At 46.7% G+C, this 14,661-nt stretch overlaps 1 protein-coding gene across 1 annotated transcript in view; it reads right to left on the bottom strand.

Annotated features, from left to right (window-relative positions):
* The window catches only part of LOC138510293 (annexin A1-like), a 271,226-nt gene that overhangs the window by 73,095 nt on the left and 183,470 nt on the right, over window positions 1-14,661 (bottom strand). The window contains exon 6 of the mRNA XM_069625824.1: window positions 654-744. Coding sequence (XP_069481925.1) covers window positions 654-744 — 91 coding nt within the window. The remainder of the gene's footprint in view (window positions 1-653; window positions 745-14,661) is intronic.

The raw sequence follows: 14,661 nt of genomic DNA, 5'->3' as shown, positions 1-14,661 counted from the left end.
TCACTTAGGCAAGAAAGAGACTATGCTGCGTTAGAAAAAAACTACAATTTTACTGTCTGTCTTTAAATATTTATAGTCCTTATTAAGCACATCTCAACTCTTCCCTCTCTTCCTTGTCCCTAAGCATTCATGATGTTCTTTCTCCAACCCACTTGCCTAGCATATTCTGAAGCAAATGTATGTCTTTCATAAGAGTACTCATAGTTACCAGATGGTAAATAACAGTATAACTGTAAACGAACACAGAATTTTATACTGCGCCATCCTGTGCATCCACTTTATCAAAGCTGGCTAACTATGTGATCAGATTTAGCTGCTTTACAATATATACAGCGCTCATTGCAGAAGTATGCCAATGCTAATCAAATTCCACATGATATTTAATTATATTTAGCCACTTTTGGTGTGCTTTTTATGGGCAGAGGTTATTTTACATCATCTTTCTCTAGCCTTTTGTATTCATTTCTGTACATGAGCACGAATCAGTACTTAAACCAATAGGGGTGTATAGGCCATTCATGCGATCTGGTCCTCAGGTTTGCCAAGGTTTTCTTTATGTTTCATAATGATTAAAAGCTAGGGCTGCCATTACTCCAGTTAGCTACAGAGAACCTTCCAGAAGCCAAATAAGCACATGTTAAAATAACAATTACCTTCTCTGTAGACCTTGTTGATTTCCCGGATTTCTTTGTTGGTTCTCGTTGCAAGAATTTCATTGAGGGTATCCTCGTCGGTTCCTAGGCCCTACGTGGAAACAAAAGAGAGGAAACGGTTTTCTTTTTGATACAATGTAATCCACAATTCGACAAGGAGTCACATTTGGAGAGAACATTTGAGAACCGTTGAATCTTATAACAATGGTAAACAGTACACAAATAGCAGAATATATTCTTTTAAAACTTGCTTTGATATGATATATGATATTTGTAATGCACCTGTACACAAATGTTTCTAGGCGCGGCAAGACAAGGAGGGGGAACAAAGGGAGGACAATGATCTTACTAGGCCTTGTGTCATTCAGATCATGCAAGTGCGTGGAAGAGGGTTGGAGAAGTGCCAGAGGGAAGGGGAAGGTAGAAGTGCAAATAACTCAATAAGTGCAGCCAGTTGGTGGCTCATAAGTGCAGAGAGAAGGGACTGTAGGGTTGCAGATAAAGACCATAGAGTGCAGGGAGAGCCAGGAGGCAGTGCGAGGGTAACTGGACATGCAGGAGCCTGGGCCCGAATTTAGAGGGTAGACAGGTGACCAGTGTGCAGAGCAGTCAGGGACATTAGCTGCGGAGAGGAATAGAGAAAGCGGAAGCGAAAAGGAAGGTCTTGAGTTGCTTCAGAACCAAAGGTGGTTCTGCTCAAGTTTGAGAGAGGCAGGGAGGCTGTTCCAAAGAGAGGCTCCAGCCGAGAGATCTGCCCCCACTCTCTGCTTGGAGAAGCGTCTGACCCTCTGAGAGTTGGAGGTGGATGAGCGTAGAGCTCAAGAAGATGATGTTTAGGAAGAGTACGTTGGAGGTAGTGTGGTCCCAGGCCCAAAAAAAGCCTTGTGGACGATGTGGAGGGTCTTGACTTTGATCCTTGCAGCCACAGGAGCCAGTGAAGAGATTTCAGAGCTGGAGAAATACGATGCCTGGGCTTGAGGCCAAGGACAAGTCTCCCAGTCCTGTTCTGGATAAGTTGTTGAAGAGGAAAGGCCAGAATATGCCTCCCATCCCAGAGGACCCTCCAACCAAAAGAAGCACCAAAAACAACATGGCTGCCGATTGTACGAGCTCATGCCAATTCCCAGTGGACAACTACCACGAGAAATCCTACAACCCAGGAGCAGTGTGAACACTACCCAGAGTGGACAAAGAAACTCAAGACAAAGCTGGATACAGCTATATGGACAGAATTGACTAAAGCATTGAAAAGCAATGCCTCTCGTCGCTAGAGACACCACCACGACATAGCTACATCGACACAAAGCACACCTGCTATCCGCACATTCGGGACACTCACACACCCAACCACACAAAGAATATCTGTGGACAATCCTATGTGTTAGAGGACAATGACCTATACATACCATCTGCACGTTTATTATTTTGCCATTAGCTTGCCACAGCAACGCAGAAAAGCAATAAGCAAGAAGAAAATGTATAAATGCTTGCAAATGCTTACACTCAACTAATCCTATGGGATGGCAGGAGCACTCTCCACTCAAGAGACCTGACAGAAATAATATACTAATTTATGGACACTATGGAAGACGAATACAGTAGAAGCCAGACCATGGCTTAGGAAATCGTAGTAGGCCATAGCTGCCTTAGGAAAACCTGAAGCCATGCAAGACACTGTGCAAGCAGAATGTCATGATGCCTACCTCCAAGGAGCCAGGTCCGACCCAGCAACCCCAGAGGCAGGCATCATTTCCCCCAGGGAAGTGCCAGCGGGCCCCTGTCCTGGCGCCTTAGGCGCCAGGCTCATAAAGCTAGACATGTGTTCAAGTGTTTTAAGGTGCACTTACCTGATGCAGACCATGCTGCTACATCCAGGCCCTCTTGAGGCCTGAATGGAACTACTTTACCTGTGGAACTACTTTCCCCTGGGTGTGGTCGGGGAAGGATACATACCTGATCGGTGGAAGGATACATACCTGGAACTTCTTCCAAAGCTATTTAAACCACGCCCGATCAGCAACTCGCGCTTCGCGTTGTTCTGCTCCTCGCAGCTGGACGCTCACCGTGTCAGCTCCTGCATCTGGACTTCAGCCACGCCTGTCAGCATCCTGGGTCACCTGTTCAGAGAGAATTGGAGAGAAAGAAGACCTTACCTGCTAAAGCTGCATCACGGAGACATCACACCAACAATCCTGAAAGGGAAGACATCATTTTAAAAGCATTTTGCTTCGATCGCTGCATTTCACTAACCTTTCCTGGGCACCTCCATCTTCAGCAGCGATCATTCGGATCCGCAGCCACTTCCCAGAGCCTAGAGAGAAAAAGACAAGAACACAAGGTGAGAGAAGGAAGGGAATAGGAAAAGCTCAGTTTCCTTCTAAGACTTACCTGTTGGGTCATTCCCATTTCATTTCGGGTCCTGCCGCTTCCTGGCATTCCGGACCCCGGCCCCTATGGGGAAAAAAGACAAAGACATTGAATGAGCGAATGCAAAGACATTACCCGAACGCTCATCCAGAACTTACCTGTCATTTACTGGAACTGCACGTTTCACTTCGGGTCGGCGCCATATCTCCGGCATTCCGAACCCCAGCCCCTAAGGAGAAAAAGACATAAGCGTTAGCGCTTGCTGCAATAAGACAATGAACATTATTATAAGGCTTGAACTTTTGAACTTGCTACAGAACTCGTAAAGCGCCTTACCTGAATAGTCAAGCTTATTTGAACTCCCATCAAACCTCAATCCAGTGAAGTAACTGGGTTTCAAAGCGCCCCTGCATCAGAAGCAGGATGGAGAACTCATCCTTCCAGACCCTAAGGTGAGACTTCATGGGGAATCGAGGAAGGGTATCGTGGAGGGTTGGAAGGGAGTGGGAGGCGTGAGCATTATTCCGTCAGTAGGTAATACTCCCTTTTCACGCACAGGGGAATATTCCTGCGAGCCAGAGAGTCCATCTTCAGAGTCCTGCGCTTCACCATTGAAGAAGCATCAGCACTCGAAGCCAGACCTGCGCCTCCGTGGGAATCAGGTGAGCGTGACAGAACGCGAAGCCTACCCACAATTTCCCACCCGGGCGCTATGGAGACTTCCGAGACAGATCAGCTGGCCCAGCTTTTGGGGGAATTACGGGCAGAAGTGCACTCAGCCCGCCAGGAGACTAACGCTCTCAAAAGAGAACTGATCCTATCCAAGGAAAGAACAGATGACCTGGCCAAAAGGTTATTGCAGGCCCAGGAAGGGCACACTCCTTTACCTAATTCCGGAGGTACTTCCACATCAATGGGTTTGAATAACCCGGTACAAATCAATCTACCTGGACACATGCCTTTGGCCCCGCCTGAACGTTTTGCGGAGGATCCCAAGAAATATGCCGTCTTTATGAACCAATGTCGTTTACACTTTCTATGCAGACCCGGGGCCTTCCCTAACGACCAGACCAAGGTAGCCTTTATACTATCTTACCTCAGTGGCAGTGCTGCCGATTGGTCTATTCCATTGGTAAATCAGGATGATCCCATTCTCCAGAATTTTCAGGGTTTCCAGGCCAGCATGGAAAGATTGTTTGCTCGACACTCTCAAGGACAGGCCCTTGATAACGAACTGCTATCCTTACGACAGGGTAATCAGGATCTCCTGTCCTACGTTGCCACCTTTAATAGACTGGTTGTGGAAACTGGATGGCCAGAAAACAAAAGGATCACATTGTTTCATCGAGGCCTGCGCGGAGAGCTTAAGGATGTTCTAGGTCAGATAGTAGATCCACCCCAGGTCTGCGCTGACTACATAGACTTGGTGGTTCAACTTGATCACAGACTTCAAAATAGAAAAGCAGATCGGTTCAAGTACGAAACCCGAGTACCGATCAAAACCCACGCTAACTCCAAGAGTACCGACGTATCCGAACCTATGCAAATCGGCGGTGTTAAAGGACCATTAACGCAGAAGGAACGAGAGAGAAGGCGGCAAATGCAACTTTGTCTGTATTGCGGGACTTCCGGTCACTTTCTTCGAAATTGTCCGGTTAAACCACCTAAAAAGGTGGTTGGAGCCACTGATAACGATTTATTGACACCTGATCCGGGAAACGACCTAGCCCGACAAGTGTAGGGGTCCGCTTGCCGAGCTTGAAAACAAACTCTTTGACCTCGCATTTTGTCATGCCTATGGTGTTGTGGACCCAAAACAGCATCAGCTGTTGCATGCTATAAAAGCATACATCGACAGTGGAGCTATTGGAAATTACATAGACCGTGAATTGGCTTCCAGGATTAAGCTCCCTCTCCGCCCGAAAGTAACCCAAGATGTCATTACTACAGTAGATGGAACCGAAATAGCCTCAGGGCCTGTAACGCATTCCACTGTTGAAACGACACTGGTGGGTCAGGATGGACATAGGGAAGCAATCGTGTTTGATGTGATCAAGGCCCCACAATTTCAAGTAATTCTTGGAATTCCTTGGTTAGAAACACATAATCCCAGAATTGACTGGCGAGCAAAGAAGATATGTTTTCCTGATTGTGAACCAACTTGTTACCCAAGAAATCCAGTTATGGGTTTAGCCTCAGCAACTTCCACCCCTGTACAGCTACCGTCAGAATACCAAGAATTCCAAGACGTTTTTCAGAAAGAACAGGCTAACACGTTACCTCCCCATCGGTCTTATGATTGCCAAATCGATCTGGTACCCAATGCTCAACTACCTTGTAGTAGGATTTATGCTCTTACGGAACCTGAGAACCTACATTTGCGTCAGTATTTAGATCAGTACCTAGCCAATGGTTTTATTCGCCCGTCCAAGTCTCCTGTCTTCTCAGCTCTGTTCTTTGTGCCGAAAAAAGAGTGCGACCTTAGAACATGTATAGACTATCGCGCCCTAAATCAAATAACGATTAAGAATCGTTATCCTCTGCCCCTGATCCCTCAGCTTATCGACCAGGTGAAAGATGCTTGTGTGTACACCAAGTTAGATCTCCAAGGAGCTTATCACCTGGTGCGTATAAAAGAAGGCGACGAATGGAAGACTGCATTCCGCACCAAATTTGGGCTCTTCGAATATCAGGTAATGCCCTTCGGTTTGTGCAATGCACCTGCCGCCTTTCAGTACTTTATGAATGATGTTCTTCGGGAACTTATCGACATCTGTGTCATTGTTTATATTGACGACATCCTGGTGTACTCTTCTTCAGAATCCGATCACAGAAAACATGTTAGGGCAGTTCTTGAGAAATTGCGCCAGCACAGACTATTTGCAAAGCTCGAAAAATGCGTTTTTCATACCACAGAAGTGGAGTTTCTCGGATTCATCCTGACACCTCAAGGAGTCCGAATGGACTCGCGAAAGGTGGACGCCATCCTCAAAGGGCCATCTCCTAGCTCGGTGGAGGGAGTTCAGAGCATGCTCGGCTTTGCCAATTTCTATCGAAGATTCATCCCGGAATTTTCCCGAACAGTCCAACCCATTACAGCTCTCTTAAAGAAAAACAAATGCTTTGAATGGACTCTTGAGGCCGAACAAGCCTTTCAGGACCTGAAAACCAAAAACACCTTTGCACCTATATTGAAGCACCCGCACCCAGATCTCCCTTACATCGTGGAAACCGACGCATCCAGTTCGGCCATGGGAGCTGTCCTGTCGCAAAGAGACCCAGAAAATAACCAACTACACCCAGTGGCCTTTTGGTCCAGGAAATTTTCTCCTCCTGAAATCAACTACGCAATTACCGACAAAGAGTTACTGGCTATTAAATCTGCTTTCAAGGCTTGGCGTTACTACCTTCTCGGGGCAAGACACACCATCTCCGTAATTACGGACCACAGAAATTTACAGTATTTAAAGACGACCAAAGCTCAATCTTCACGACAACTCCGATGGGCTCTATTCTTTGCGGAATTTGATTTTGTAATTACCTATCGCCCGGGCTGCAAGAATGGTAAAGCGGACGCCATATCCCGGATTGGCATGGAAGAACCCAATTCGAGTTTAGAACCTGTGCCAATCATACCTGAACAAAGAATCTTAGGCCTAACTTCATTGAAAACTATTGAGGACATCCAAACGCAAGTAAAACAACTTCTAGACACTTCAGCCTTACTGGAATGGAGTCAAAAGGGTCCTCATTACACTGTTAAGGATGATTTACCCTACTTCCAGGAGCAGTTGTTTCTGCCAAGCAAAGAATTGCAAGAACTTGTTATTGCCCATCATCATGAATCATTAAAGGAAGGACACCCTGGTATCGCTAAAACGGAGGAAAAAATCAAACGCCACTTCTGGTGGCCTTCTTGGAGAAAAGACAAAGTCTTTTGTTTTGTCTTGTGGAATTTGCGCCCAAAACAAGGGTCAAAAGAAAAGGCCAGCCGGCCTACTTCAACCCTTGGATATTCCACCGGCACCATGGCACACCTTGTCAATGGACTTTATAACTGACCTGCCTCCTTGTGCTGGTTACAGCACTATTCTTGTAATTGTGGATCTATTCTCCAAAATGGCCCACTTTATCCCTTTAAAAGGTTTGCCTTCAGCTTCCACCTTGCCCAAGGAATTTCTGGAGAATATAGTGTGCATACATGGTTTCCCTTCCATATTAGTCTCGGATCGTGGAAGTCAATTTATCTCCCATTTTTGGAAGAAGTGTTGCCAACTAGCACAAATAGATGTGCGGCTATCCACCAGCCACCACCCCCAGACCGACGGACAAACCGAGAGAACCAATCAGACTCTCGAGCAATATCTTCGGTGCAATGTACACCAATCCGAGTTAAATTGGAAAGACATCCTTTGGATCGCAGAATATGCATACAACAATTCAGTGCATTCTGGAACCGGAAAAACTCCTTTTTATACTTTGTATGGTCACCATCCTCGGACCTCTGATCTAGATCCACCTCTGACCCTGCAAATGCCTGCAGTAAATCATCTGCATTCCACAATAACCCGAGCCTTCAAAGAAGCTGCAACTCATTTACAGCAAGCCAAGAAAAAGTATAAAGAAAACGCTGATTTGCACCGAAGTAAAACTCCTCCTTACCAAGTAGGAGATCAGGTATGGCTAGCAACGAAACATTTACCCCTCAAGGGCCCGCGAACCTTCAATCCCAGATTCATAGGACCTTATCCCATCAAGGCTATAATCAATCCCGTGGCCTTTAAACTGGATTTACCATCTAACATGCGTATTCATCCAGTTTTTCATGCATCACTTTTGAAGCCAGTACAACCAGGGACCCGACTGTCCAAGCCTCCAGACCCAGTTCAAATTGAAGGGGAATTAGAATTCGAAGTTAAAGACATTTTAGACTCCAAGGTGTTAAAGTCCAAACTCTTCTATCTTGTTGACTGGAAGGGATATGGACCTCTGGAGAGATCGTGGGAGCCTAGTAACCATGTTCACGCACCTCGATTAATCCAAAGGTTCCACCGGAGATTTCCGAACAAGCCAAAACCCCCGGAGGGAACAACCTTGGGAGGGGTGTTGAGGGGGGGTACTGTCATGATGCCTACCTCCAAGGAGCCAGGTCCGATCCAGCAACCCCAGAGGCAGGCATCATTTCCCCCAGGAAAGTGCCAGCGGGCCCAAGCTGGGGCCCTTTGGACACAGTCCTGGCGCCTTAGGCGCCAGGCTCATGTTGGACCCCTGTCCTGGCGCCTTAGGCGCCAGGCTCATAAAGCTAGACATGTGTTCAAGTGTTTTAAAGTGCACTTACCTGATGCAGACCATGCTGCTACATCCAGGACCTCTTGAGGCCTGAATGGAACTACTTTACCTGTGGAACTACTTTCCCCTGGGTGTGGTCGGGGAAGGATACATACCTGATCGGTGGAAGGATACATACCTGGAACTTCTTCCAAAGCTATTTAAACCACGCCCGATCAGCAACTCACGCTTCGCGTTGTTCTGCTCCTCGCAGCTGGACGCTCACCGTGTCAGCTCCTGCATCTGGACTTCAGCCACGCCTGTCAGCATCCTGGGTCACCTGTTCAGAGAGAATTGGAGAGAAAGAAGACCTTACCTGCTAAAGCTGCATCACAGAGACATCACACCGACAATCCTGAAAGGGAAGACATCATTTTAAAAGCATTTCGCTTCGATCGCTGCAGCGCTGCATTTCACTCACCTTTCCTGGGCACCTCCATCTTCAGCAGCGATCATTCGGATCTGCAGCTACTTCCCAGAGCCTAGAGAGAAAAAGACAAGAACACAAGGTGAGAGAAGGAAGGGAATAGGAAAAGCTCAGTTTCCTTCTAAGACTTACCTGTTGGGTCATTCCCATTTCATTTCGGGTCCTGCCGCTTCCTGGCATTCCGGACCCCGGCCCCTATGGGGAAAAAAGACAAAGACATTGAATGAGCGAATGCAAAGACATTACCCGAACGCTCATCCAGAACTTACCTGTCATTTACTGGAACTGCGCGTTTCACTTCGGGTCGGCGCCATATCTCCGGCATTCCGAACCCCGGCCCCTAAGGAGAAAAAGACATAAGCGTTAGCGCTTGCCGCAATAAGACAATGAACATTATTATAAGGCTTGAACTTTTGAACTTGCTACAGAACTCGTACAGCGCCTTACCTGAATAGTCAAGCTTATTTGAACTCCCATCAAACCTCCATCCAGTGAAGTAACTGGGTTTCAACGCGCCCCTGCATCAGATGCAGGATGGAGAACTCATCCTTCCAGACCCTAAGGTGAGACTTCACGGGGAATCGAGGAAGGGTATCGTGGAGGGTTGGAAGGGAGTGGGAGGCGTGAGCATTATTCCGTCAGTAGGTAATACTCCCTTTTCAAGCACAGGGGAATATTCCTGTGAGCCAGAGAGTCCATCTTCAGAGTCCTGCGCTTCACCATTGAAGAAGCATCAGCACTCGAAGCCAGACCTGCGCCTCCGTGGGAATCAGGTGAGCGTGACACAGAATCTTTGCAGCACACATTAATCCACTTGTTGCAATGTTCCAAGTGACATTCCTAACCCTGAACTAAAGTAACACCAGCCACAGGAGAGGCCCAGTCCCTGTAAAATACAGAATAATTCAGAGCTCCTGTGCTCACAAACATGGTCTCCAAGCACGTGATCCGGCCAAGCTGATGAGGTGCCAAGATCAGGTGATTGGGAAGAGCGGCCCATCTCACAAACCAGACAATGGTCGCAACAAATGTGTTACAAGCATAGTTAAAATTCTGCATTGGGAACGGAGCGCGTCCATGGCAATAATGGTCCACACACGGCAGTGATGCTGACACATAGTCGCACCTTACAGACACAATTGCACACGTAGCGTGAACAGGTGTCTTGCAGGCTGAGAGTTTGTCTAAGGCTTGGGGGCCTGCATTCCAACCAATGAAAATCCATGGACCTGGGGTGGGTAGCCGGGATCGCCAACCAATCATGGGGTCCGCACACTGTAACAATTTTAGAGTAACAATTTTCGGGGATGGTCCAAGCCTGACACCTGACATGGTCTGCTCCAATAAACTCACACCTATATGGGACCCTATAGGGGAACTACCTTTCAGTAGCCTATCCCGAGTGGTGGTAGGTTTTTTGGAGAAGGGCCAGGATGTGATGCAAACTGTGACGCCACCTGTACCTAAAACTGGCATTGGTCCAACCTACTTCATCCTCCTTCACACTGGCCCTATATGGAGGCACATAATGGTTAACCAATACTCGTTTTAATCTTATAATGTGTTCATCAATTGATCAACAAGGTCAAGATGGATTCATGATATTTTAAGACATGCCAATTAGATTTCGTTGTCATTTGACCTCATTGACTCACTATAGGCCATGCTTCAGCAATGTGGTGGTGGATGACACATTTCACCAATATTTTGAACTAACTTTGCGGCTCATTGAGATATAAGCATGAACTGATATGCCAAGGTTGACAGACAGTATTGTATTATACATTCAACAACTAGTGTTACAACTTTTATCTCTTTTGTCTCTTTTTGTCTCCCATTCTTCCTCCCCTCCTTCTCGCTCTCTCCATGAATTTATTCATGCTTCTTATAATTTATTTATGGAAATACTATTATTTTGCCTATGACATATTCCTGTAATGGGCTTTGTTTCTATACTATTGGCCATTTTCATAATCTCAACATTTCTAATACATTATTTGGGTTTCTTTTTGATCATGACATGAATGAATGAATGCATAAATACGCTTTCCACTGAAAATGTGCTACACAGATCTGTAACTTTGCCTTGAAAAAGACCAAACTGGTTGAAAAATGTGTTGGCAAATATAGTATTGACCACAGAATAAAATACTAAGGATATTTGACCTGATTGGACTTACTGTTATGTGTTATGTGACAGCGCATGTTGATGGAATAACAGTTTGTATTCTTATTTAAATTTAGATTGACATAACCTAGAAGTTCCATATCAACCGCAACATTCACCACACCAATACCCTACATTTTTATAACCTTCTAAGCCTCAGCGTGCCTTACCCTGGTTACCCCACTACAGTTCACTGTAGCTAAACTGGCCTGCGAGCCAGAGCTCATCGAGTGGTGCCCGGAATCGATGCCGTGCACATGTTCCCTGTGGTTTAATGGCTGTAATAAACCCCAGTTATACCTTGCTACTTGTGTGGACCTTGCGTTTATTTGGGCTGGGAAGGAGTTAGGCCTTCCACGCATTCCACACCTGCGGGCTCCTGGCAGACATTTCTGTCTGCCTGGCGGTCCACCCCAACAAGTTGGAGGCACTGCGGAGATAGTTTATGACGGCAGCCCGGCCAGAAGCTGCCTCCTTAGCCGTCTGGCCTGGAAGGCTGCAGGACCCTTGCGGGAATTGTGAGACAACTGGCCAGCGCAACCAGAGATAGGTCGTCGTAAGCCGCCTTGAGAAATGATCCCGCCCACGGTCGGCGAGGTGTCCATGCAGACCAGAAGGGCGAGATGAGCGGTTGACAGGGAGCCAGAGGCCGAGTAGCATCATCGAACGCTGAATCTAAGTAGTCATCCACGTAACCAACAACGAGGTGGTTGGGGTGGGTGCAACGTGTGCGGGAGGAGGGAGGTATTATTGCATTGCAAAGTATTGTGTAGTACTAGAAGGTCTTGATTGCAGGTGTTTCTCAAATAGGGAATTGGAGCAGAGGTGGAAGTCCCTTTTCTATGTTTAGGCATCGTTCGGCCCTCGAGGTAAAAGGTTCTTGTGATGAACAGGGACTATAGAGTTGATAGGCTTGGATTTTAGCAGTATGTATATAAGGTATTCCTATGAATTAGGCATTTTAGCTTGAAGCATAGATGATGGTATCCCCATAAGGACTAGCTGAAGCTGTTCTAGATTGCTGAAGATGTATTAGCTGGTTAAGTCTCCTGGAGAGAGGCGTTTCACATGTTAGGCGATGCAATGGGTGCAGTTAATCATAAAAGATAAAAGAGAATTCTCCACCGCGACGAGGTGGGAAGACAGCTGCGAACTTGTGAGATTTGTAGGGCTTGTGAAATTTGCAGGGCTTCTTCTTTCGTCTTGTTCTGTGGGACCAAAACAGCAAGTTATTGTCGTCTTTGTGTATGACTTGTCTATCCACGTGTTCAAACTTTACTTTGTTGACGTCACACATAGGTTGATGCATAGGACAGTGTGTTGTGATGGTGAGGAGCTAGCATTGTGGAATAGGGCTGGCAGAAAGGTGAACAAGTCACTCTGCATGGAAGACGCATGCGCAGGATTGAGGTGGGGTACTGGAGAACGGCAGAGTTGGTGAAGGTGGAGCTATCTGTGGAGTACGCTCCATAAGGTGCAAAGCCACTGGGGCTCATAGCAATTGAAGGAGATAACCATTGCATTGTGATTTTTTCCCTCCCTTTGACAGCAGAGTATCAAAATGCTCGACTAGAGGTCAGGTAAAACAAAAAAAATCATGATGTATCCTGGGTACAGTGGGGCCGTAACACCAATATAGCATCTCTGTAAAACACTACCCCAGTATAAAGATAAAATAGTAAAGTATAGCGTACAGTGGGCCAAGGATACCGAATGCAAAATTGTGAGACCATGGCAGTTTCTTCAAAGACGTGCTGCAATCATTGCTGACACATTTACAAATTACATACAAGGGGAAGAAAATAACCAAACGCATATCCATATTCGAGCTTTGGCGGATGTTCCAAGAGGACAGGCCATGGATGTGGAGCATGCGGGAGGTGAAGGAGGAAGGGCCAGTCATTTCTGTTCTGCCTCACGCAAAATTTAGCACAATATACAATGATCCAGATGATGCAGATGAGGCAGAGGAGGAGGAGCAGGGTATATACCCATTAAGAGAACTAAAAGCAGCACAGGGGTATTGAAACCCCACGTATAAACCACATCCATACACAAGGGATGAGAAACAGAGAGGAACAGCGCACACTGCCGACAGCTTCGTTCTTGAGGAGGAGGGGCTGCAGCATGCCAAGACAGAATTCGAGGGAATAGTGGCAGAGGAATTGATAGGTGCACAAATACTTCTAAAGTTAAAAGGAACAACCACAGAAGCAGCCGAAGGAGCAACGAAAGCGATAGAGAGCTTGGAACTGGGACAGGGGTGCTGTGGAAGAACAGTGCAGGGAGAGGAGGAGCAGCAGCAAAAAGGGGACGTGGAAGCGAAGCTCGAACGTGAGAATAGGGAGAGGAGGAAGGAAATAAAGGAATTAGAACTTCGGGAACAGGAACGAAGGGAGCATGTGGCCATGTTGGAAAGAGAGCGAAGGGACATAGTGGAATGGGATAAGAAGTTAGGCAATACAGACAGACACCAGAGGAAACAGCAGCATATTCTCAAATGCCTTTGCTAGAAAGGGGAGGGGCGAAACCACAGTACATACCCTGGAAACACACAGACAAAGACAATGTCAAGTGCTGATTACCCTCATTAAGTGCCAGGGCAGGGAAGTGGATATATGAAATGGAAAAGCTGACTGCAGTGCACAAACTGGAATTGGATGACATGAAGGGCTTGCTGGTTTCCATTTTGGGTGATGCAGAGGATATTTGGAAGAGGGTGGGGTTCCCGGGGGTGGCCATCCAAAATACTGCACATGACGGGGAACCATTTGCAAACTGCAGGGCAGCGGTGCGGCAAGTACTGCGGACACAATTACCTGACATGTCAAACATAGGAACTATTACGTCACGCAAGATGTGTGACAATGAGGACCCTGTTAATTACATCCAAGAGATTCAAGAGCTGTGGCGCCTTGAAACTCGGGAGCCATGGGACAAAACTATAGCAATCTTTTTATCACATCTTGATACAGGGATTACCAGAACAAGTGCAGAAAAGTTTGAAGAAGCTAGTGGGGATGGAGGTGGAAAGTTGTCCAGAAATGCAGCTCACAATTGTGCATCATTGAAGGCTATGGCAGGAGAAAATAAAAAAAGGCAGAAGAGAGAAAAGCAGATGAAGCAAAATCGGTTCAAAGTAAATTGTCAAAGTAAGCATTAGAGGGAGCAGTAATAACCAGCCATAACTCAAAGACACAATCAATGACAACTCAACATCAGCCTCAGCACCAACAACAGGGCTCATACAACACCATGCCACAATACACACTGCCCATGGGAGGAGAATACATGGGGAGTATACCAACAGAGTTACAGAGGGATGGGAGGTTTCCAAAGGGGAAGAGGCTTTGGTCCACAATCACACCACCGAATGGGGGATTTATGGGATGCACACAACAAATGCAACAAGCACCAGGAGGGGAAGGGGGATAATTCCCATGGCAAGTGAGAGAACCACCTCAGTGTTGGATCTGAGGACAGATAGGGCACATATCCCATGCATGCCGAAACAGGGAAATGTCACAGGGGTGGGAAGAGCAAGGGAAGCAGGGCTATCAAGGAGGGTAGAACAGTTACCACGCCCAAATTGTGCAGCCACACACACACATCAACGAGCATCACAGACGCAGCCTCAGACTGCACCAACACCATCATTGATGGCACCCCAGATAACAGCACTTCCCCAACACTCACAAACAGCACAACAGCTAACACAA

The sequence above is a fragment of the Ambystoma mexicanum genome, chromosome 6p, assembly GCF_040938575.1.
Source record: "Ambystoma mexicanum isolate Mex_15411 chromosome 6p, UKY_AmexF1_1, whole genome shotgun sequence".
NCBI classification, from domain to species: Eukaryota; Metazoa; Chordata; class Amphibia; order Caudata; family Ambystomatidae; genus Ambystoma; species Ambystoma mexicanum.
Note: the sequence above shows the minus strand (reverse complement) of the source record. Positions and strands in the feature narration are given on the sequence as shown.